Here is a 22,329-nt window from a genome sequence, read left to right as displayed (position 1 = left end):
CCAAAGGTAGAAGTGAGGAAAACAATAAATATACACCCACACTATGAAACATTTCTCACCTAATTTTATCATGCTAGCATGACCTTTAAAACAGAAATCCAATGAAAAAATGTTGAGGAAGAAAAGATGTAAACCAAAAATCTCTTATACCATAATCAGTAAAGTCCTGAACAGAATGTAGCAAATGAAATCCAACTGAGTATATATACTTATAATATGCATATTCAGTGGGAAAAGTGAGGTCAATGTATTCAACCATACCAATAAGTACAGACATCAACATGAAAAAATTATATACATGTTCACGGCTAAAAATAGCATTAAAAATGAGAACATATTTTCTACTCTGATTCTTTAAAATGTATGTAGCAAAATGTACATAAAATATCATTATCAATAGTGAAATGTTAACCACCATTCTACTGAGATCAGAAATGAAAACAAGACTAAAAGAAAGTTATCAGCCCAGACAGCATGACAATGTATAGAGAAATTGCAATTAATCTAGAGGGAAATTTTAAACACTGATTTTAAATTTGGCAAGATTGCTTCATATAAAGTTATTAAAATGATAAAATCAATTATATTTTCAATCCAGATAATAGAATGGAAAAGGCATTTTAAAACAACAATAAGCACCTAAGGGAAAAAAAGAAAAGATACATAAGCCATTGTACAGAAAAAAAATTACTGAGAAAACTAAAGAAAGCCTTTCAAAACTGGACCATATATCATATTAATTAATGCAATGATTCAACATGCCATGATGTTATATCTTTCCAAATTGACCTCATATCACCCTGACAAAAATCCCTGCAGTGTTTTGGTAAATTGACAAATTGATACCAAGATTCATTTGGAAATGTAAACAGTTAACTTTCGTCAAACCAAATAAAAGAAATAGAAAATTTGGAAGTCTTACACTGCTAGCTGTTATAAATCTGTTATAAAGCTTTACAGACTAAACTGGAAAAAACACACAATTCATCAAGCCTGCACACAAATGATTACTTATACTTCTTTCATCTTGCTTTCATAGAGGATGGCACACAAACTGTCTAACATGGGAACTTCAGTACCACCGAGGTCAGTATAAGAGAAACCAATGTTACCTTGGGGATGAGGTAGTTTCTGAATTTAACATCACAGTTCACAGCATGAGGTACACTCGTGGGAGCCAGGTCAATGTATCTCTGGATCTCATGCACCACAGCATCCATGTAGGGCATGCGGGTCCTGTCCTGCATGCAGGGGCTCCGGTGTCTGCCAATCACACGGTCAATCTCTTCCTGGATCTTAGCTGATAAGAGATAAGTAAGACTGAAGAAGGAAAAATTGCACACCACATTTGCACAGCAATTCAGGGATACATGATGCTTCATGAAGGTATCCCAACAACATTATACACTTAAGTTATATGCTCAGAAATGCACCTCGACATGGAGAGAGAATTGCCATAATACAAATACATGTTAGTCTCTGACAAGCTAGACTTAAGATACAGCTAAAGAGACTTCTATGTTAGCATACACAGTAATACAAGCAGAAATGATGAAATGTTTGAAAATAAAAACACAACACAAGATCAAGAAACTAAAGTTGTTGGAGGAGAAAAACGGGAATCTATTAATTTTATATCAAAACAATATGTGGATTGAAAAGGTAAATTATATGTGTTTTAGTGTATTTGTGTATTCTGTGTGTGCAACATGCAGTGTTACTCTCTTCATCCTCCAATTGCCAAATGCTGTCACTTTCAACATTCTAGTGGTTTCTTCTGAAATTTTTGTCCTATTTCTGATCAATGACTCTGTTTCTATTTTTTATGAACAGATTTTCAAACAATATCTGATTTCCTGGTATGAGAGCTGAGAATTTACTTTTCTATCCCCACCTCATACAAAATACACATACAAATCCCCTTACTCCACTTCCAATATATTTAAACCATAATTTTTAGCTCTTAGAACATTCATTTTAACATCATTCTGACTAAATAAACAATGCTCACTCATAAGAAAACTATGATTATGCTTCCTTTTGGTACCTTCTTGGACCTTACTATGTTTCTTTAGTTCAAGTCATAAAACTCTGTACCCTGATTTAAGATTATTTCCAAATACTGAGGTAGATGTTTTGAACTCCTAATAATAATTTCCCTATTATTCAGAAGCCACAAACAATCCATCACCTTTTGTCTTTTGTTCTTGGCATCTCCCTTCATACCTGCTTTATCCACCTGATCCATTTAGAAGTGGATATTTTCCAGGCCTGCTATCTAGCAACAGCCCTGACACTTTTTCTGCTTCAAGAGTTCTCAAGATTCCTGAAGCCCATGACTTCCTCTGACATGACTTCAGGCATTTGAACATGAAAGTTTGATAGTTGACTTGAATTCTGATGCCTTAGTGAACTCTAATCCTTTATCTATGACATGCTACATCTCTCTGTGTCAGGAAGCTTCCTGTGTGCTGTTTTGGATCTGTCAGGAATTCTCTGAATATTCAGGAATTAAGATGAGAGGCACGCCTTTCCTGGGGCTGAGGAATCCCGGAATTTCCTTCATTAGTTTTTCAATACAGTGATAAGTACCCTCTTCCTTCTTATGAACCATACGGTAAAAAGTGATTGTTTACAACTCTCTCATTTTAACAGGGATTGCCTTATGTTTTGTAAGTCTGGAATTTTAATCTTTATCCTTGTTGAGAATAACTACCTTGTAAGGCAGTATATATGCCCACACCATGTTGATTAAAACACCTTTGCTCCATCAGAGCTTGGGTCCCCATGTCTTTCTTCCTTTCCTTCTTTCTCTCTCTCTCTCTCTATTTCTGGCTGATTCCCTAGAGCGCAAAAGCCGGCTGCATAACCCAGGGAGTATTTGCCTCTTTCCTTCTTTCATTGTCTCATCATCGACTCCAGACTACCAGGTTCCGGTCCAATAAAGGACCAACATCTCTGAAAGTTTTTGTGATTTTTCTCTTTTATTCTGGTGTTCAGAAATTTCATGACCTGTGTCATGGGGTGGAAATTTTTATTTCATTCACTCTGCTAGACATGTCAAGAGAATTTTCTATCTACATGGTAAAATTTGGAGGCCTTTTCTCCAGAGTGCTCACTCTCTGGAGTTTTTCTCTGGCTGTTCAAATTCAGAAAGCAGGATGGAGAAAGGAGCTAAGAGTCCCTGAATTCATGAAGAGGATTTCCTAACCTTTCCTCCAAATCGTGACCTCATGCTTTGCCCCTGTCTCTGCCCAGTGTCCTGACTGTAAAGTCTCTTAGTTTCAGTTTCTCTAGGCAATAAGCTTCTCTCATTCTATTGGGGAAAGAATGATCTGATAAAAGGAGCTGTCAAAGGGTTGTGACTGGGACAGTTACCTTTATCAGCCTATTTCTCCCTCCATCCTCTTTGACTCTTGGTACTTATAAATACTGAAACTTACAGGATGGTAAGGACACAAATGACTCTCCTTATTATACAACTTCCTCTTCTGACATATAGGCCATAACTTCATTCTCTGTCTGACTTCACTGTCACCTCTCAATATGCTCTGTGTTTCAAAAATTTGTTTAAGATGTGTTGGCTGCCTCTCCAGTTTTAAAAAGCTAACTCTGGCCTGTTAGGCTATGGTCATTTTACTGAAACCCTAACACAACAGAAGATCATGTGTATTTCTAAACTGCTGTTCAGGGGGAGGAGCCAAGATGGCGGAGGAGTAGGACGGGGAGACCACTTTCTCGCCTACAAATTCATCAAAAGAATAACTGAACGCAGAGAAAACTTCACAAAACAACTTCTGATCGCTAGCTGAGGTCACCAGGCGCCCAGAAAAGCAGCCCATTGTCTTCGAAAGGAGGTAGGACAAAATATAAAAGATAAAAAGTGAGACAAAAGAGCTAAGGACGGAGGTCCGTCCCAGGAAGGGAGTCTTAGGCGGCATTGCTTGGGGTAGGGCCTGGGCCTGAGTGCCCTGAGGACAATCCGAGGGAGCTTCTGTGAGTTGCCAACATGAACTGTGGGAGACCAAAAGAGCGAGAGTAAATTAACCGGCCGAACACACTGCCGGCCGTTCTTAGAACAAAGAGACGGAGAAAATCCAGAGAAGAGCTCGCAGGCTGCGGACCGGCTCAGCCCCGCCCGAGGCAGGAGGCAGGGGGGAGGGGAAGGTCGCAGCGAGACACAGTGCGCAGGCACCCGACCAGCGCGGGTGGGGACTGGGGCTGGGGACGCGGAGGGCAGAAGGCGCACGCACCGGACTGGCGCCAGAGGAAACTGAAACTGGGTCTGCGGAAGGGAGGGGGCGCGCCACACCTGGGGAGAGTGCGCCCACCAAGCCCCTGGCTGCCTGGACCGCTCTGACGGGGAAGGAACAGAGAGCAGGCGCAGCTTTTCGTTCCGCGCTTTTGTGGAACACCCGAGGGCTGGAACCTCGCGCAGCGCGGGGCACGCTCCATATAGAACAGCCGGAAGCCTGAGCAGCGCAGACGGAGAAAGCAGCGTCAGCCCCTCCCTGCAGCGCCAGGCCCTCCCCGCGGTGCCAGCCCCTCCCCGCAGAGCGACGGAACTAGCTACCTGAATAAGAGTCCACTTCTGCCCGCCTGTGTTAGGGCAGAAATGAGGCTCTGAAGAGACCTGCAAACAGAAGCCAAATAAACAAAGGGAACCACTTCAGAAGGGACTGGTGCAACAGATTAAAATCCCTCTAGAAAACACCGACTACACCGGAAGTGTAAGCTGGAACAAGGAGCTATCTGAAACTGAGCCGAACCCACACTGACAACAACAGCTCCAGAGAAACTCCTAGATATAATTTTACTTTTTTCTCTTCTTTTTTTTTTCTTTTTTTATTTTTTCTCTTTTATTTTCCTTTAAAACAACCTATTACTCCCCCATTACTCCTTAACTTTCATTTCCATAGATTTTTACGATTTTTTTAATTAGGGGGGAAAAATTTTTTTTTCTTTCTTTTTTCTTTTTCTTTTTTTTCTTTTTCTTTCTTTTTCTTTTTTTTTCTTTTTTCTTTCCTTTTTCTCTTCTATTTTCTATTTTTCTTTTTCTCTTATTTCTTTTAAAGTCCTCTAGTACTCCTCTACTACTCCTTAATTTTCATTTTCAATACACTATAACCTTACCAAAAAAAAAAAAAGAGAAGCCCTATTTTTAAACCGAAGATTATTCTCTCCCAATCTTGACTCTCTGTTTTCTACCTCAAAACACCTCTATTTCCTCCTTTCCCCTTCTCTTCCCAATCCAATTCTGTGAATCTTTGTAGGTGACTGGGCTACGGAGAACACTCTGGGAATAGACAGCTGCGTAGATCTGTCTCTCTCCTCTTGAGTCCCCCTTTTTTCTCCTCCTGCTCATCTCTATCTCCCTCCTCCCTCTCCTCTTCTTCATGTAACTCTGTGAACCTCTCTGGGTGTCCCTAATGGGGGAGAATCTTTTCACCATTAACCTAGAAGTTTTCTTATCAGCGCTGTATAGTTGGAGAAGTCCTGAGACTACAGGAAGAATAAAACTGAAATCCAGAGGCAGGAGACTTAAGCCCAAAATCGGAGAACACCAGAAAACTCCTGACTACATGGAAGTTTAAGTAATAAGAGACTGTCCAAAAGCCTCCATACCTACACTGAAACCAACCACCACCCAAGAGCCAATAAGTTTTAGAGCAAGACATACCATGCAAATTCTCCAGCAACGCAGGAACATAGCCCTGAACATCAACATACAGGCTGCACAAGGTGACACCTAACACATAGACCCATCTCAAAACTCATTACTGGGCACTCCATTGCTCTCCAAAGAGAAGAAATCAAGTTCCACGCACCAGAACACTGACGCAAGCTTCGCTAACCAGGAAAGCTTGAGAAGCCAATCGTCTAACCCCACCCATTGGGTAAATCCTCCACAATAAAAAGGAACCACAGACCTCCAGAACACAGAAAGCCCAGTCCAGACACAGCAATCTAAACAAGATGAAAAGGCAGAGAAATACCCAACAGGTAAAGGAACATGAAAAATGCCCACCAAGTCAAACAAAAGAGGAGGAGATAGGGAATCTACCTGAAAAAGAATTTAGAATAATGATAATAAAAATGATCCAAAATCTTGAAAACAAAATGGAGTTACAGATAAATAGCCTGGAAACAAACATTGAAAAGATACAAGAAATGTTTAATAAAGACCTAGAAGAAATAAAAAAGAGTCAATTAAAAATGAATAATGCAATGAATGAGATCAAAAACACTTTGGAGGGAACCAAGAGTAGAATAATGGAGGCAGAAGATAGGATAAGTGAGGTAGAAGATAAAATGGTGGAAATAAATGAAGCAGAGAGGAAAAAAGAAAAAAGGATCAAAAGAAATGAGGACAACCTCAGGGACGTCTGGGACACTGTGAAACGCCCCAACATTCGAATCATAGGAGTTCCAGAAGAAAAAGACAAAAAGAAAGGCCATGAGAAAATACTCGAGGAGATAATAGCTGAAAACTTCCCTAAAATGGGGAAGAAAATAGCCACCCAAGTCCAAGAAACCCAGAGAGTCCCAAACAGGATAAACCCAAGGCGAAACACCCCAAGACACATATTAATCAAATTAACAAGGATCAAACACAAAGAAGAAATATTAAAAGCAGCAAGGGAGAAACAACAAATAACACACCAAGGGATTCCCATAAGGATAACAGCTGATCTATCAATAGAAACCCTCCAGGCCAGAAGGGAATGGCAGGACGTACTGAAAGTAATGAAAGAGAATAACCTACAACCTAGATTACTGTATCCAGCAAGGATCTCATTCAGATATGAAGGAGATTTCAAAAGCTTTACAGATAAGCAAAAGCTGAGAGAATTCAGTACCACCAAACCAGCTCTTCAACAAATGCTAAAGGATCTTCTCTAGACAGGAAATGTAGAAAGGTTGTATAAACGTGAACCCAAAACAACAAAGTAAATGGCAACGGGACCACACCTATCAATAATTACCTTAAATGTAAATGGGTTGAATGCACCAACCAAAAGACAAAGATTGGCTGAATGGATACAAAAACAAGACCCCTATATATGCTGTCTACAAGAGACCCACCTCAAAACAAGAGACACATACAGACTAAAAGTGAAGGGCTGGAAAAAAATATTTCATGCAAACGGAGAACAAAAGAAAGCAGGAGTCGCAACACTCATATCAGATAAAATAGACTTTCAAATAAAGGAAGTGAAAAGAGACAAAGAAGGACACTACATAATGATCAAAGGATCAATCCAAGAAGAAGATATAACAATTATAAATATATATGCACCCAACATAGGAGCACCACAATATGTATGGCAATCACTAACGAGTATGAAAGAGGAAATTAATAGTAACACAATAATAGTGGGAGACTTTAATACCCCACTCACAACTATGGATAGATCAACTAAACAGAAAATTAACAAGGAAACACAAACCTTAAATGACACAATGGACCAGCTAGACCTAATTGATATCTATAGGACATTTCACCCCAAAACAATCAACTTCACCTTTTTCTCAAGTGCACACGGAACCTTCTCCAGAATAGATCACATCCTGGGCCATAAATCTGGTCTTGGAAAATTCAAAAAAAAATTGAAATCATTCCAGTCATCTTTTCTGACCACAGTGCAGTAAGATTAGATCTCAATTACAGGAAAAAAAATGTTAAAAATTCAAACATATGGAGGCTAAATAACACGCTTCTCAATAACCAACAAATCATAGAAGAAATCAAAAAAGAAATCAAAATATGCATAGAAATGAATGAAAATGAAAACACAACAACCCAAAACCTATGGGATACTGTAAAAGCAGTGCTAAGGGGAAGGTTCATAGCATTACAGGCTTACATCAAGAAACAAGAAAAAAGCCAAATAAATAACCTACCTCTACACCTAAAGCAATTAGAGAAGGAAGAAATGAAGAACCCCAGGGTTAGCAGAAGGAAAGAAATCTCAAAAATCAGGGCAGAAATAAATGCAAAAGAAACTAAAGAGACCATAACAAAAATCAACAAAGCTAAAAGCTGGTTTTTTGAAAAAATAAACAAAATTGACAAACCGTTAGCAAGACTCATTAAGAAACAAAGAGAGAAGAACCAAATTAACAAAATTAGAAATGAAAATGGAGAGATCACAACAGACAACAGTGAAATACAAAGGATCATAAGAGACTACTACCAGCAGCTCTATGCCAATAAAATGGACAACTTGGATGAAATGGACAAATTCTTACAAAAGTATAACTTTCCAAAACTGAACCAGAAAGAAATAGAAGATCTTAACAGACCCATCACAAGCAAGGAAATCGAAACTGTCATCAAAAATCTTCCAGCAAACAAAAGCCCAGGACCAGATGGCTTCACAGCTGAATTCTACCAAAAATTTAGAGAAGAGCTAACACCTATCTTACTCAAACTCTTCCAGAAAATTGCACATGAAGGTAAGCTTCCAAACTCATTCTATGAGGCCACCATCACCCTAATTCCAAAACCAAAGATGCCACAAATAAAGAAAACTACAGGCCAATATCACTGATGAACATAGATGCAAAAATCCTTAACAAAATTCTAGCAAACAGAATCCAACAACATATTAAAAAAAATCATACACCATGACCAAGTGGGCTTTATCCCAGGAATGCAAGGATTCTTTAATATCCTCAAATCAATCAATGTAATACACCACATTAACAAATTGAAAGATAAAAACCATATGATTATCTCAATAGATGCAGAGAAAGCCTTTGACAAAATTCAACACTCATTTATGATTAAAACTCTCCAGAAAGCAGGATTAGAAGGAACATACCTCAACATAATAAAAGCTATATATGACAAACCCACAGCAAGCATCACCCTCAATGGTGAAAAATTGAAGGCATTTCCCCTGAAATCAGGAACAAGACAAGGGTGCCCACTCTCACCACTACTATTCAACATAGTGTTGGAAGTTCTGGCCACAGCAATCAGAGCAGAAAAAGAAGTAAAAGGAATCCGGATAGGAAAAGATGAAGTGAAACTCTCACTGTTTGCAGATGACATGATCCTCTACATAGAAAACCCTAAAGACTCTACCAGAAAGTTACTAGAGCTAATCAATGAATATAGTAAAGTTGCAGGATATAAAATTAACACACAGAAATCCCTTGCATTCCTATATACTAACAATGAAAAAACAGAAAGAGAAATTAAGGAAACAATACCATTCACCATTGCAACAAAAAGAATAAAATACTTAGGAGTATATCTACCTAAAGAAACAAAAGACCTATACATAGAAAACTATAAAACACTGATGAAAGAAATCAAAAAGGACACAAACAGATGGAGAAACATACCGTGTTCATGGATTGGAAGAACCAATATTGTCAAAATGGCTATTCTACCCAAAGCAATCTATAGATTCAGTGCAATCCCTATCAAGCTACCAACGGTATTTTTCACAGAACTAGACCAAAGAATTTCTCAATTTGTATGGAAATACAAAAAACCTCGAATAGCTAAAGTAATCTTGAGAACGAAGAATGGAACTGGAGGAATCAACCTGCCTGACTTCAGACTCTACTACAAAGCCACAGTCATCAAGACAGTATGGTACTGGCACAAAGACAGAAATATAGATCAATGGAACAGAATAGAAAGCCCAGAGATAAATCCACACACCTATGGACACCTTATCTTTGACAAAGGAGGCAAGGATATACAATGGAAAAAAGACAACCTCTTTAACAAGTGGTGCTGGGAAAACTGGTCAACCACTTGTAAAAGAATGAAACTAGAACACTTTCTAACACCATACACAAAAATAAACTCAAAATGGATTAAAGATCTAAATGTAAGACCAGAAACTATAAAACTCCTAGAGGAGAACATAAGCAAAACACTCTCTGACATAAATCACAGCAAGATCCTCTATGACCCACCTCCCAGAATATTGGAAATAAAAGCAAAAATAAACAAATGGGACCTAATGAAACTTAAAAGCTTTTGCACTACAAAGGAAACTATAAGTAAGGTGAAAAGACAGCCCTCAGATTGGGAGAAAATAATAGCAAATGAAGAAACAGACAAAGGATTAATCTCAAAAATATACAAGCAACTCCTGCAGCTCAATTCCAGAAAAATAAATGACCCAATCAAAAAATGGGCCAAAGAACTAAACAGACATTTCTCCAAAGAAGACATACAGATGGCTAACAAACACATGAAAAGATGCTCAACATCACTCATTATTAGAGAAATGCAAATCAAAACCACAATGAGGTAGCATTACATGCCAGTCAGGATGGCTGCTATCCAAAAGTCTACAAGCAATAAATGCTGGAGAGGGTGTGGAGAAAAGGGAACCCTCTTACACTGTTGGTGGGAATGCAAACTAGTACAGCCGCTATGGAAAACAGTGTGGAGATTTCTTAAAAAAACTGGAAATAGAACTGCCATATGACCCAGCAATCCCACTTCTGGGCATACACACTGAGGAAACCAGATCTGAAAGAGACACGTGCACCCCAATGTTCATCGCAGCACTGTTTATAATAGCCAGGACATGGAAGCAACCTAGATGCCCATCAGCAGATGAATGGATAAGGAAGCTGTGGTACATATACACCATGGAATATTACTCAGCCATTAAAAAGAATTCATTTGAACCAGTCCTAATGAGATGGATGAAACTGGAGCCCATTATACAGAGTGAAGTAAGCCAGAAAGATAAAGAACATTACAGCATACTAACACATATATATGGAATTGAGAAAGATGGTAACGATAACCCTATATGCAAAACAGAAAAAGAGACACAGAAATACAAAACAGACTTTTGAACTCTGTGGGAGAATGTGAGGGTGGGATATTTCAAAAGAACAGCACGTATACTATCTATGGTGAAACAGATCACCAGCCCAGGTGGGATGCATGAGACAATTGCTCCGGCCTGGTGCACTGGGAAGACCCAGAGGAATCGGGTGGAGAGAGAGGTGGGAGGGGGGATCGGGATGGGGAATACGTGTAAATCCATGGCTGATTCATATCAATGTATGACAAAACCCACTGAAATGTTGTGAAGTGATTGGCCTCCAACTAATAAAAAAAAATAAAAATAAAAAAATAAACTGCTCTTCACAACTGTTAACTCTTTAAAGGTTAATTTCTAACAAAAGTTATTTGCAAAGGATAAAATTATTGACCCCAACCCCCACCACTATCAAATTCTTATTTTGGTAAGAAATATTTTCCCGGGAATAAACTTCTTGACTGATAAAATTCCTTTATGAACATCTTAAGCCAATTCCCTGTGAATATAACTTTTTAAAGCAGTCACAACACTGAAATTTTCATCAGGCAGTCTCACAAAATTTCCAGGATTTCCATTTATGTTTCAAAAAGCAGAATTTCCATTTTCCGTGCCCTGGCTTTAGAACCCTGCATTTTCAGAATGAGGAAACTCCAGAGTGATCTTTCCATAAGAAAGCCATTATGCAACCACAGGCCAACTCATGCTGGCTATGCCCACTACATGTGACCTCCCATGAAATCCAAGTGCTACTACGTTGATTTTCCTACCTTTCACAGTGTCTTCACTCCTGTCATCCTGCTATATCATGTAAAGATGTCCCATTACTTTCCCTTCACTAAATCTGAAAAACATTAAGGTGCTCAAACAGAGATTTAAGGGCTTCCCTTGTGTCTCGGTCCTTAAAGAATCTGCCTGCAATGCAAGAGATTGCCTGCAATGCAGGAGACCTGGGCTTGATCCCTGGGTCAGGAAGATTCCCTGGAGAAGGAAATGGCAAACCACTCCAGTATTCTAGTCTGGGAAATCCCATGGACAGAGGAGCCCAGCAGGCTATAGTCCATGGGGTCTTAAGAGTTGGACATGACTTAGAGACTAAATCACCACAAGAAAAACAAGGTGGAAAGCACTCCTAGTCTCTTTCCAATATCTTTTCTGAAATCACCCTGCCCAGCATGTTATCATACCTGTGACTTCTGGGTGCTTCAGCAGGAGGAGAAGCCCATATCTCAGCGTGGTGCTCGTTGTCTCTGTCCCAGCTCCAAACAAATCAGATACAGTGATTGTCAGGTTTTCAAATGTATATTCTGATTGATGATTGTGTTTTTCCTAGGAATGATTTGATTTTTTAAAAATTAGAAAGCATACCAAAAGCAGGTAAACATGGCCCATTAACAAGTAAAAAACAAGTCGACACAAATGATTCCTGATGAACCCCAGACATATTGGATTTACTCGATAAAAAGTTTAAAATTCATGTCTTAAACTGGCTCAAAGAGCTGAAGAAAACCACATACAAGAACTAAAGCAAATCAGGAAAATATATATACAAGTGAGGAATAATGAGAAAAGTACTATAAAAAGGAACCAAAGAGAAACTTTGGAGCTGAAAAGTACAATAACTGAAATTTAAAAAAAAAAAAAAAATTATCAGAATTTTTCAACAGCAGACTGGAGGAAGCCCAAAAAAAAAAAAAAAAAAAAAAACCATCAAACATGAAGCCAGGAGAACAGAAATTTCCTGTGAATATCAGGAAGAAAAAGGAAGAAAGAAAACAACTGGAACTCAAACAAGTATACCAATATCCACTTAATGGGAGCCCCAGAAAAGAAAGAGAGAAGAAATAAAAAATAAATATTTAAAAAAAGAATGGCTGAAGACTTCCAAAATTTGATGAAATACATGAATGTATGAATAAAAGAAGCTAAACAAACTCCAAGAATATTGAAGTCAAAAAGACCCAGAGCAAGGTGTATTTTAATCAAACTGTCAAAAGCCAAAACTAGAGAATGTTTGAAGTGTCAAGGGAGAAGTGACTCCCTTGTACACACTCCCTGAAGTGTACAAAGGACCCACAATAGCATAATATATCATTTTTCTCCAAAAACTGTGGAAACCATAAATCAGTGGAAAGATATTAAGTCCTCAGTGTAAAAATGTCAACCAAAAATTCTATATCTGGCACAACTATCTCTCCACAAAATAGGTGATAGAAGACATCCCCAAAATAAAACCTAAGGGGTTCCTTTTTAAAAGACTGGCCCTACAAGAAATACTAAATGGAATCACCTTTCAGGTTAAAACGAAAGGTATTCCATGATAATTCAAATCCAGATTGACAAATAAATATTTTTGGTAAAAATAATAATGTAGGTAAATACTAAAGCTAATATTATTTTATCCTAGTATAAAAACTCTTCTTTTCTATATTATCTAATAGAAAATTGAATAAAAATCATTAGAAATACCTTTTCTAGGCAGAAAAGATATAAAGATGAAATTTATAACATCAACAAAATAGAGGGAGATGACATTGGCTGGGAGCAGAGTTAACATATGCAATTTGAAGCTACTGTGGAAGCACTTTATACTGGACTGCTATATATTTAGGATGTTAACAGTAATCCCCATTCTAAGAAATCAATTAAAAAATAACACAAAAAATTTGAAGAGGGCATTAAAAAGGTGCCTGCAAAATTGATCAAACAAAAAATATGATTATGATGGAAAAATTGAGAAACAAATCATAAAATGCATTGGAGCAAAAAAACGGCAGAACAGAAATAAAGCCATTAATATTAAACTAATTCTTCAATATTAATTAAAGTCACTTTGACTAAAACTCACAATTTAAGACAGATATTTAAAGAACAAAAATTTAAACTGTATGTATACACACACACACACACATATATATAAGCTATTATATATCAATAATATATCCATACATGTATAGAATATAATTCAGGCATGCAAAAGAAGAAAATCCTAACACTTGTGATATCATGAAGGATGGCCCTTGAAGTTATCACAGTAAATGAAACAGATCAGATACTGAAAGATAACTACCATATGATCAAACTTACATGTGAAATATTTTAAAAATCTGATCTTAGAGAACACATTGGCTGCCAGAGACGGGGAGTGGTCAAGATGAATAAAGGAACTCAAAAGGTACAAAATTCCAGTTATAAAATAAATAAGTCATGGGTAACTACTACACAGCCTGATGACTATAGTTAATACTGTATTGTATCTCTGAAAATTTCTAAGAAAGTAAATCCTAAAAATCCTCATGTTCTCATTACAAGAAAGAAAACCTATAACCATGTGTGAATGGATGGTAACTACATTTATTATGCTAATCATCTTGTGATATATACATATATTGAATCACTATGTTGTATATCTATAATTAATATATTTTATATCAATTCTTTTCAATTAAAAATTGCATATTGTCTACAAGAAACCCACTTATGACTGCAAGATACAAATATGTTGAATGAAAAAGACAGAAAAAGATTTTGCAAGCAGTGAGTAACCAAATACAGCAGGAATGTTAAAAAAAAAAAAAAAAGTTAGATTTTAATCAAAAAGAAATTAAATGGAACAAATGAGAATGGAGTGTTTTTTTTACTGGGTCAACAAAGATGAATTCTTCAAGAAGCTATAACATTATACATCTATATGTGGGCTTCTCCAGTGGCTCAGCAGTAAAGAATCTGCCCGCGGGTTTGATCCCTAGGTTGGGAAGATTCCATGTAGAAGAAAATGGCAACCCACTCCAGTATTCTCACTTGGGACATCCCATGAACAAAGAAGCGTAATGGGCTACAGTCCGTGGGGTCACAAAAGAGTCAGCCAGAACTTAGCTGCTAAGCAACAACAATAACAACACCATCTATGTGCACCGAACAACAGAGCCACAAAATATATGAAGTAAACATTGAAATAATTGAAAGGATAAATGAAGAGTTCTATAATAATAGTAGGAGACAGGCTTAGTATTACACTAGACACAGTGAAGAAATAATCTGTGAACTTGGGGATATCACAGTAGAAACCTCTAAAAGAAAGAGAAAGAGACTTTAAAAAGAGAGGCAGAAAAAGGAAAAAGCAAATCTAAGGACTATGGGACAAGTTCAAAATGTGTAACATACTCATATAGGGAATTCCAGAAGGAAAAGTAAGAGTAAAAGAAGTAGAAAAAAATATTTGAGACAATAATGAATCAGAATTTCCCCAAAATTAGTATCATACACCAAACTACAGATCTAAGAAACTCAAAGAACACTGATTAAAATATTGCCAAAAAACAAATCCTACTCTAGGCATACATTTTCAAACTACAAAAAGTCAAAGGTAAATTTAAAATTCTCAAAAAGCCAAAAGTAAAAAGTGCCTTACTTAAGAGGAAAAAGGATGAGAATAATTCTGACTTTCCCTCACATACCTTGTAAGTATGAAGACAGTGGAGTGAAATATTTAAAGTGTTGAGGAAAAGAAACCACAAACCAAGACTGTGTACCCTGCAAAATGATGTTTCCACAGGGAAAGAAATAAAGAACTGCTCAGACCAAAAAAAAAGAAATAATCTGTTACCAGTATGACTACCTTGCTAGAAGTGTTAAAAGAAGTTCTTTGGAGAGAAGGAAAATCATATCAATCAAAACCACATCTACATAAAGAAATAAAGAATTACAAAGAAAAGAATGCATAAACATTAAAAAGTTTTCTTTTCCTCATTCATAATTGATTTAACAGCTAAAAGTTCAAAATAACAACAATGTATTTGATGGAGTAATGCTTATGAGTACTTCATATATAAATATATATATGCTTACATACAGGTGGAATGAATGACAGCATGCTACAAGGGATGGAAGGGAATAATTAGAATTATGTTGTTACTATGAGATAGTTACTCTGACAGTGAAATGGTACAGGAACAACTAGGTGCAGGAAAAACACAGGACATGACCCTGTGTTTGTGTTTGTTTCCTTAATGAACAGTGACGTTGAATGGACCCTGTGTCACTCCATATAAAAAATTTAACTCAAAATAGATGAAAAATTTAAATATGATACACACATATATATTTAATGTCTAACTCAAAGAAACTCACAGAAAAAGAGAGCAGAATAGCAACTATCAGAAGTTGGGGTGGTGGTACCAGGAGAAATAGGGAGATAATTAGTCAAAGGATAAAAACCTCCAGGTGTGAGATGAATACGTTTGAGGGATCTAATGTACATTATGGTGGTTATAGCTAACAATACTGTATTATACACTTGAAAGTTGCTAACAAAGTGTTAAATGTCCTCACCATAAAAAAAGGAAATAGTAATTATGTGAGTAGATAGAGGACTTAACCCAATGCTAGTGTGGTAACCCTGGTGGCTCAGACGGCAAAGCGTCTGCCTACAATGTGGGAGACCCAGGTTCGATCCCTGGGTTGGGAAGATCCCCTGGAGAAGGAAATGGCAACCCACTCCAGTGTTCTTGCCTGGAAAATCCCATGGATGGAGGAGCGTGGTGGGCTACAGTCCACGGGTCGCAAAGAGTCAGACATGACTGAGAAACTTCACTTAGTGTGGTAATCACTCTATAATATGTATGTGTATCAAATTAACACAGTGCCCAGTGCTCTCTGACAACCTGGAGGGGTGGGATGGGGTGGGATGCGGTGGAATGCGGTGGGAGGGAAGATCAAGAGGACAGAGACATATGTATATCTATGGCTGATCTATGTTTATGTAGGGGCAGAAACTAACACAATATTGTAAAGCAATTATCCTCCAATTAAAAATAAATTCTTAAAAAAAACAGAAAAATACTTTACAAGAGTTAAATCTATAAAACACTTAGAAGAAAACATTGTACTATAGCTTTAGAAACTCAGAAATGGCAACCAATTCTTAAATTTGACACCAAAGTAACAAATATATATATGTGTGTACATATGTATTTGTCTAATATATATCATATTTCAATAAAATTAAAATGTTTATGTATCAAAAGCATAATGAAAGATGTGAAATGACAACCAATATGTTGGAAAAACAGCTCAACAACAATGACAGGTGCCCAGTTTTAAAAAGGCAAAGGACTTGCGTGATATTTCTCCAAACAAGAAAATACACTCAACGTCACTCTTCATTAAGGAAACACAAAATATAGTCACTACCAGATACAACCTCACATTACCTAAGCAAGCTTTAATAGTGTTAAAAATTACAAAGTAAGAATTGGCAATTATGTGGGAAAATAGGAACTCTATACATTGCTGCCAGGAATATAAATGCTGCAGTCACTGTTGGAAAGTCTGGCTATTTCTCAAATGTTAGACATGAAATTATTAATATCATATGTCTTCTCAATTCCACTTCAAGGAAAATATCAAACAAAAAGGAAAATGTGCCCATGAAGAAATTTGTACACAAATATTAGTAGCAGTCTCTTTCAGAACACCCAAAGAAAAACAACACAAATGTTGACCAATCTGTGGATGCATAAAAAATTATAGTACACACATACAATTGAATACTGTTCAGCCATAAATGAAAAAAACAAAGTGCTCATACATATTACAACTTAGAAAATGCTCCAAAACATTATATTGGGTGAAAGAAGCCAGAAACAAAAGGGGCAATGCTATGATTCCTTTTATACAATGAATCCATAAAAGGCAAATCATAGACATAAAGCAGATTAAGTTGACACATGCTGGGGTGGAGAGAATGGACAGCAATCATTTAATACACAGCATATGCTTCTGTACAGTGATGAGAAAGTTTTGAAATAAGAACTAGTGATCACACAACATTGTGAATGCACGACATACAACCAAAATGTACACTATTAATTGTATGGCATGCAAAAGATATTAAGAAAGGGTGGCAAGATACACAGAAGAACTATACAGAAAAGATCTTAATGACCCAGACAACCATGATGGTGTGATCACTCACTTTGAGCCAGACCTCATGGAGTCCAAAGTGAGGCAAGCCTTGGGAAGCATCACTACGAACAAAGCTAGTGGAGGTGATGGAATTACAGCTGATCTATTTCATGTTTTAAAAGATGATGCTTTTACAGTGCTGCACTCAACATACCAGCAAATTTGGGAAACTCAGCAGCGGCCACAGGACTGGAAAAGGTCAGTTTTCATTCCAATCTCAAAGAAAGGCAATGCCAAAAATGTTCAAACTACCACACAGTTGCACTCATCTTACACACTAGCAAAGTAATGCTCAAAATTCTCCAAGCTAGGCTTCAACAGTACCTGAAGCAAGATCTTCCAGATGTTCAAGCTGGATTTAGAAAAGGCAGAGGAACTAGAGAGCAAATTGCCAAAATCCATTGGATCACAGAAAAAGCAAGAGAGTTCCAGAAAATCCTCTACTTCTGCTTTATTGACTATGCAAATCCTTTGACTGTGTGGATCACAGCAAACTGTGAAAAATTCTTCAAGAGATGGGAATCCCAGACCACCTGACCTGCCTCCTGAGAAATCTGTGTACAGGTCAAGAAGCAACAGTTAGAACCAGACATGGAACAACAGACTGGTTCAAAATTGGCAAAGGAGTACATCAATGCTATATATTGTCACCCTGCTTATTTAATTTACATGCAGAGTACATCACATGTAATGCCAGGCCGGATGAAGCACAAGCTGGAATCAAGACTGCCAGAAGAAATACCAATAACCTCAGATACACAGACGACACCACCCTTATGGCAGAAAGCAAAGAGGAACTAAAGGGCCTCATGATGAAAGTGAAAGAGGAGAATGAAAAAGTTGGCTTATGATTCAACACTCAAAAAACAAAGACCATGGCATCCGGTCCCATCACTTCCTGGCAAGTAGATGGGGAAACAATGGAAACAGTGAGATACTTTATTTTCTTGGGTTCCAAAATCACTGCAGATGGTGACTGCAGCCATGAAATTAAAAGACACTCGCTCATTTGAAGAAAAGCTATCTATGATCAACCTAGACAGCGTATTAAAAAGCAGACATTACTTTGCCAGCAAAGGTCCATCTAGTCAAATCTGTGGTTTTTCCAGGAGTCATGTATAGATGTGAGAGTTAGACCATAAGAAAACTGAGTGCTGAAGAAATGATGCTTTTGAATTGTAGTGTTGGAGAAGACTCTTAAGAGTCCCTTGGACTGCAAGGAGACCCAACCAGTCAACACTAAAGGAAATCAGTCCTGAATATTCATTGGAAGGACTGATGTTGAAGCTGAAGCTCCAATACTTTGGCCACTTAATTCGAAGAACTGACTCATTGGAAAAAACCCTGATGCTGGGAAAAACTGAAGGCAGGAGGAGAAGGGGACAACAGAGGATGAGATGGTTGAATGGCATCACCCATTCAATGGACATGAGTTTGAATAGGCTCTGGGAGTAGGTGATGGACAGGGAAGCCTGGTGTGCTACAGTCCACAGGGACACAAAGAATCAGACATGCCTGAGCGACTGAACTGAATTTATGTGAATTTCACCTTAATTTTTCAAATAACATTAGTCCATAAATTGATCGACAGATTTCACACAATCTCTATAAAAATCACCACTGATTTCTTTGCATAAATTGACAAGTTTATCCTAAATTTAAGGGGCACAGAAAAGCCAAAACAATCTTACAAAATGACCAAAAATTAGAGGTCTCACACTACTCAACTTCAAAACTAATTATGAAACTAGTAATTAAGATGTCTAGATGATGTGCCACTGATGTAAAAACTGACATTTAGATTACTGAAACGGATGCCAGATTGCACAAATGCTCAAATTATGAGTCAGTTGATTTCCGACAAAGTTGCCAAGATAATTCATGTGGGAAAAATGGTCTTTCCAACACGTAGTGCAGGGTTCATGCTCAGAATCATATAATATTAATATAACTCCATATCTTTGCTAATCAATTTACTTTACACTCAATTAAGGCTTCTTCTGTCTACACACCTACTCTTTGCCATCACATGCCTATGTAAACAGCATCGTACATACATCATTCATCCATCTCATATTCCCTCCCTTGTCCTTCGATGCAAATATGTTGATCTATTTGCAGCTACCAGCCAAGCAGGAAGCCCAGTTAGAGCTAGTCATCCTTCTTTATTCCCTTTACACTGTGTGTGCTATGATCACGTTCATCATCATATTATACCATGATATTTTGTTACTTTTAACTAGTTGTTATCAGTTTCCAATTCACCTATGACATCATTCTGCTTCTTCTTGGGTAGATTATTAGCACCCAAAGAGCAAAATCAAGGTATTTCACTTATTTAATGACTAAATATTACATCTTCATAATGCTTAGCATAGATTCATGCACACAAGTACTTAAAATGCTTGTCAGCATTGCTTGCCAAACCACTGAAACATCCCTGGTAAATACAGAAGATTCAATGATCTATAAAATGCACAAGTAATCAAATAATTGAACTGTCTTTAACCTATTACCTGCTCCATCTTGATCAGGAAGCAATCAATAAAGTCTCGAGGATTGTTAATATCCAGGGATGCTTGGTGTTCCCTTGTTTTCTCCAAAACATAATTTTTTACATAAGCAATATTTGTAATAAGTTTTTTATAACTATAACTCCATGGGAAAAAATCAAGGAGCACAGGGAAAATATTGAGGACCTAGAAGAGAAAACTATGGTTTATTAAATAAATAAACAGTTAAAACTTACATGCCAAGTCCTGGTTGGAAACTGTAGTATAAATATTAAAATAAATATGGTCTCTAAATGTTGAGGAGTATTTTTATTATACAAATACATAGTTTTCTATGCTGATAGAAGTATTTCAAGGAGAAAATTCTGGTCAGGGATCAAAAATAATAATCATTTCCTACACCTACATATCATGTTTCCAGTATGAAAACATCTTTACATCAATTCTGCCTGTTTTTTACATCAGTTCTTCTCTATAATCATGAAATAAGGGTTGGCACAAAGGACAATGACTCACATTTTGTAGATGACAACGGAGGTTAAGAGAGTTTGCACAGCCTGATATAGAGCACAGAGCTGGTCCCTGATGTTTCTACCTCTGTCTCATAGACTCAAACATAAAATAAGTATTTTATTAATAGGACTGAAAAGGTCCTAAGTGAAAAAAAGTGAAAGTGAAGTCGCTCAGTCGTGTCCGACTCTTTACAACCCCATGGACTGTAGCCCACCAGGCTCCTCTGTCCATGGGATTTTCCAGGCAAGAGGACTGGAGTGGGTTGTCATTTCCTTCTCCAGAAAGGGTCCTAAAGACACCATGAAACTCAACGTTTTTTGGCTAAAGTAACTGAGCACCAGAGCACTTAAGTGACCTCTGTAAGGTCACACCACTGTCTTTTAGGCAGAAGGCAGAACATGTCAGCTCAGTATAGAGTACACCTGTGATGTTGGTTTATGGTTCCTACCCAAAAGATATCCCATTTTTTGCAATCCCCAGAGCAATTACCTTGCCAGTTAGGATGCCAGCTGAAGCATCAAACAGTCCTAACCTAGTCAGTGTCCCCTAGCAGCACTCTTTCACTCAAAGGAGATATTCTCCTGCTTCCTAAATGCAGATATTTCTGCCAACTAAGGTGGTTAAGTAGTATCTAGGTGGAGACTGAATGACAAGACTTGTAAGTAATGGAAGCCTTTCCAGAAGGGCCTGGAATTCCTTCTGTTGCTGTGGGCATGCTTTGGGGATGTTACCAAAGTAGTTTATGGAAACTGGGCTTTTAAAATTGGTAGAAAAACCACTGAACAGTGTCAACAGGACTGAATTGCAGGCATGTATTTTCCTGTCACGGAGAAGGCAATGGTGCCCCACTCCAGTTCTCTTGCCTGGAAAATCCCATGGATGGAGGAGACTGGTAGGCTGTGGTCCATGGGGTCGCCAAGAGTTGGACACGACTGAGCAACTTCACTTTCACTTTTCTCTTTCACACATTGGAGAAGGAAATGGCAACCCACTCCAGTGTTCCTGCCTGGAGAATCCAAGGGATGGGGAGCCTGGTGGGCTGCCGTCTATGGGATCACACGGAGTCGGACACGACTGAAGTGACTTAGCAGCAGCAGCAGCAGCATTTTCCTATCTAACATTAAAGGGCTCAGCCAGCAGCCCCAGATGAGCACTCCATGATGCTAAGCTCTGGGCAGTACTGTGCTCTTCACAGTTTCACCTCACAGCTTGGTGTATAGAGAGATCTGGACCTCATGAGAAAAAGAGAATAAATGACTCCTCGAGAAGAAAGGCCCTTGGCCTCACCTGCATCCACGGAGAGCCCAGAATCTTGATATTTTCATTTATTGTTTTCATTAGATTTAGAAAAGTCTGATCTTTATAATCAAAACGGTTCTGGAAAATAATGGAGCAGATCACATTGCAGGGAGCACAGCCCAGGATGAAAGTGGGATCACAGGGCAACCCTGAAGAATAACAAACATTTAAACACATCATTAAAACATACACATGAAACACTTTATTTTTGAAACAACAGGTAGACT

The 22,329-nt window shown here is 37.8% G+C and overlaps 1 protein-coding gene across 4 annotated transcripts in view; it reads right to left on the bottom strand.

Annotated features, from left to right (window-relative positions):
• The window catches only part of LOC133070268 (cytochrome P450 2C19-like), a 53,787-nt gene that overhangs the window by 14,030 nt on the left and 17,428 nt on the right, over positions 1-22,329 (bottom strand). For all 4 annotated transcript variants that reach the window (XM_061162225.1, XM_061162224.1, XM_061162227.1 and 1 more), the window contains 4 exons: positions 22,091-22,251; positions 20,294-20,476; positions 11,999-12,140; positions 1,113-1,300 (listed from right to left, as the gene is read on the bottom strand). In XM_061162225.1, coding sequence (XP_061018208.1) covers positions 1,113-1,300; positions 11,999-12,140; positions 20,294-20,476; positions 22,091-22,251 — 674 coding nt within the window. The remainder of the gene's footprint in view (positions 1-1,112; positions 1,301-11,998; positions 12,141-20,293; positions 20,477-22,090; positions 22,252-22,329) is intronic.

The sequence above is a fragment of the Dama dama genome, chromosome 15 (genome assembly GCF_033118175.1).
Source record: "Dama dama isolate Ldn47 chromosome 15, ASM3311817v1, whole genome shotgun sequence".
NCBI lineage: Eukaryota > Metazoa > Chordata > Mammalia > Artiodactyla > Cervidae > Dama > Dama dama.
This window is presented reverse-complemented; position numbering and strand designations above follow the sequence as displayed.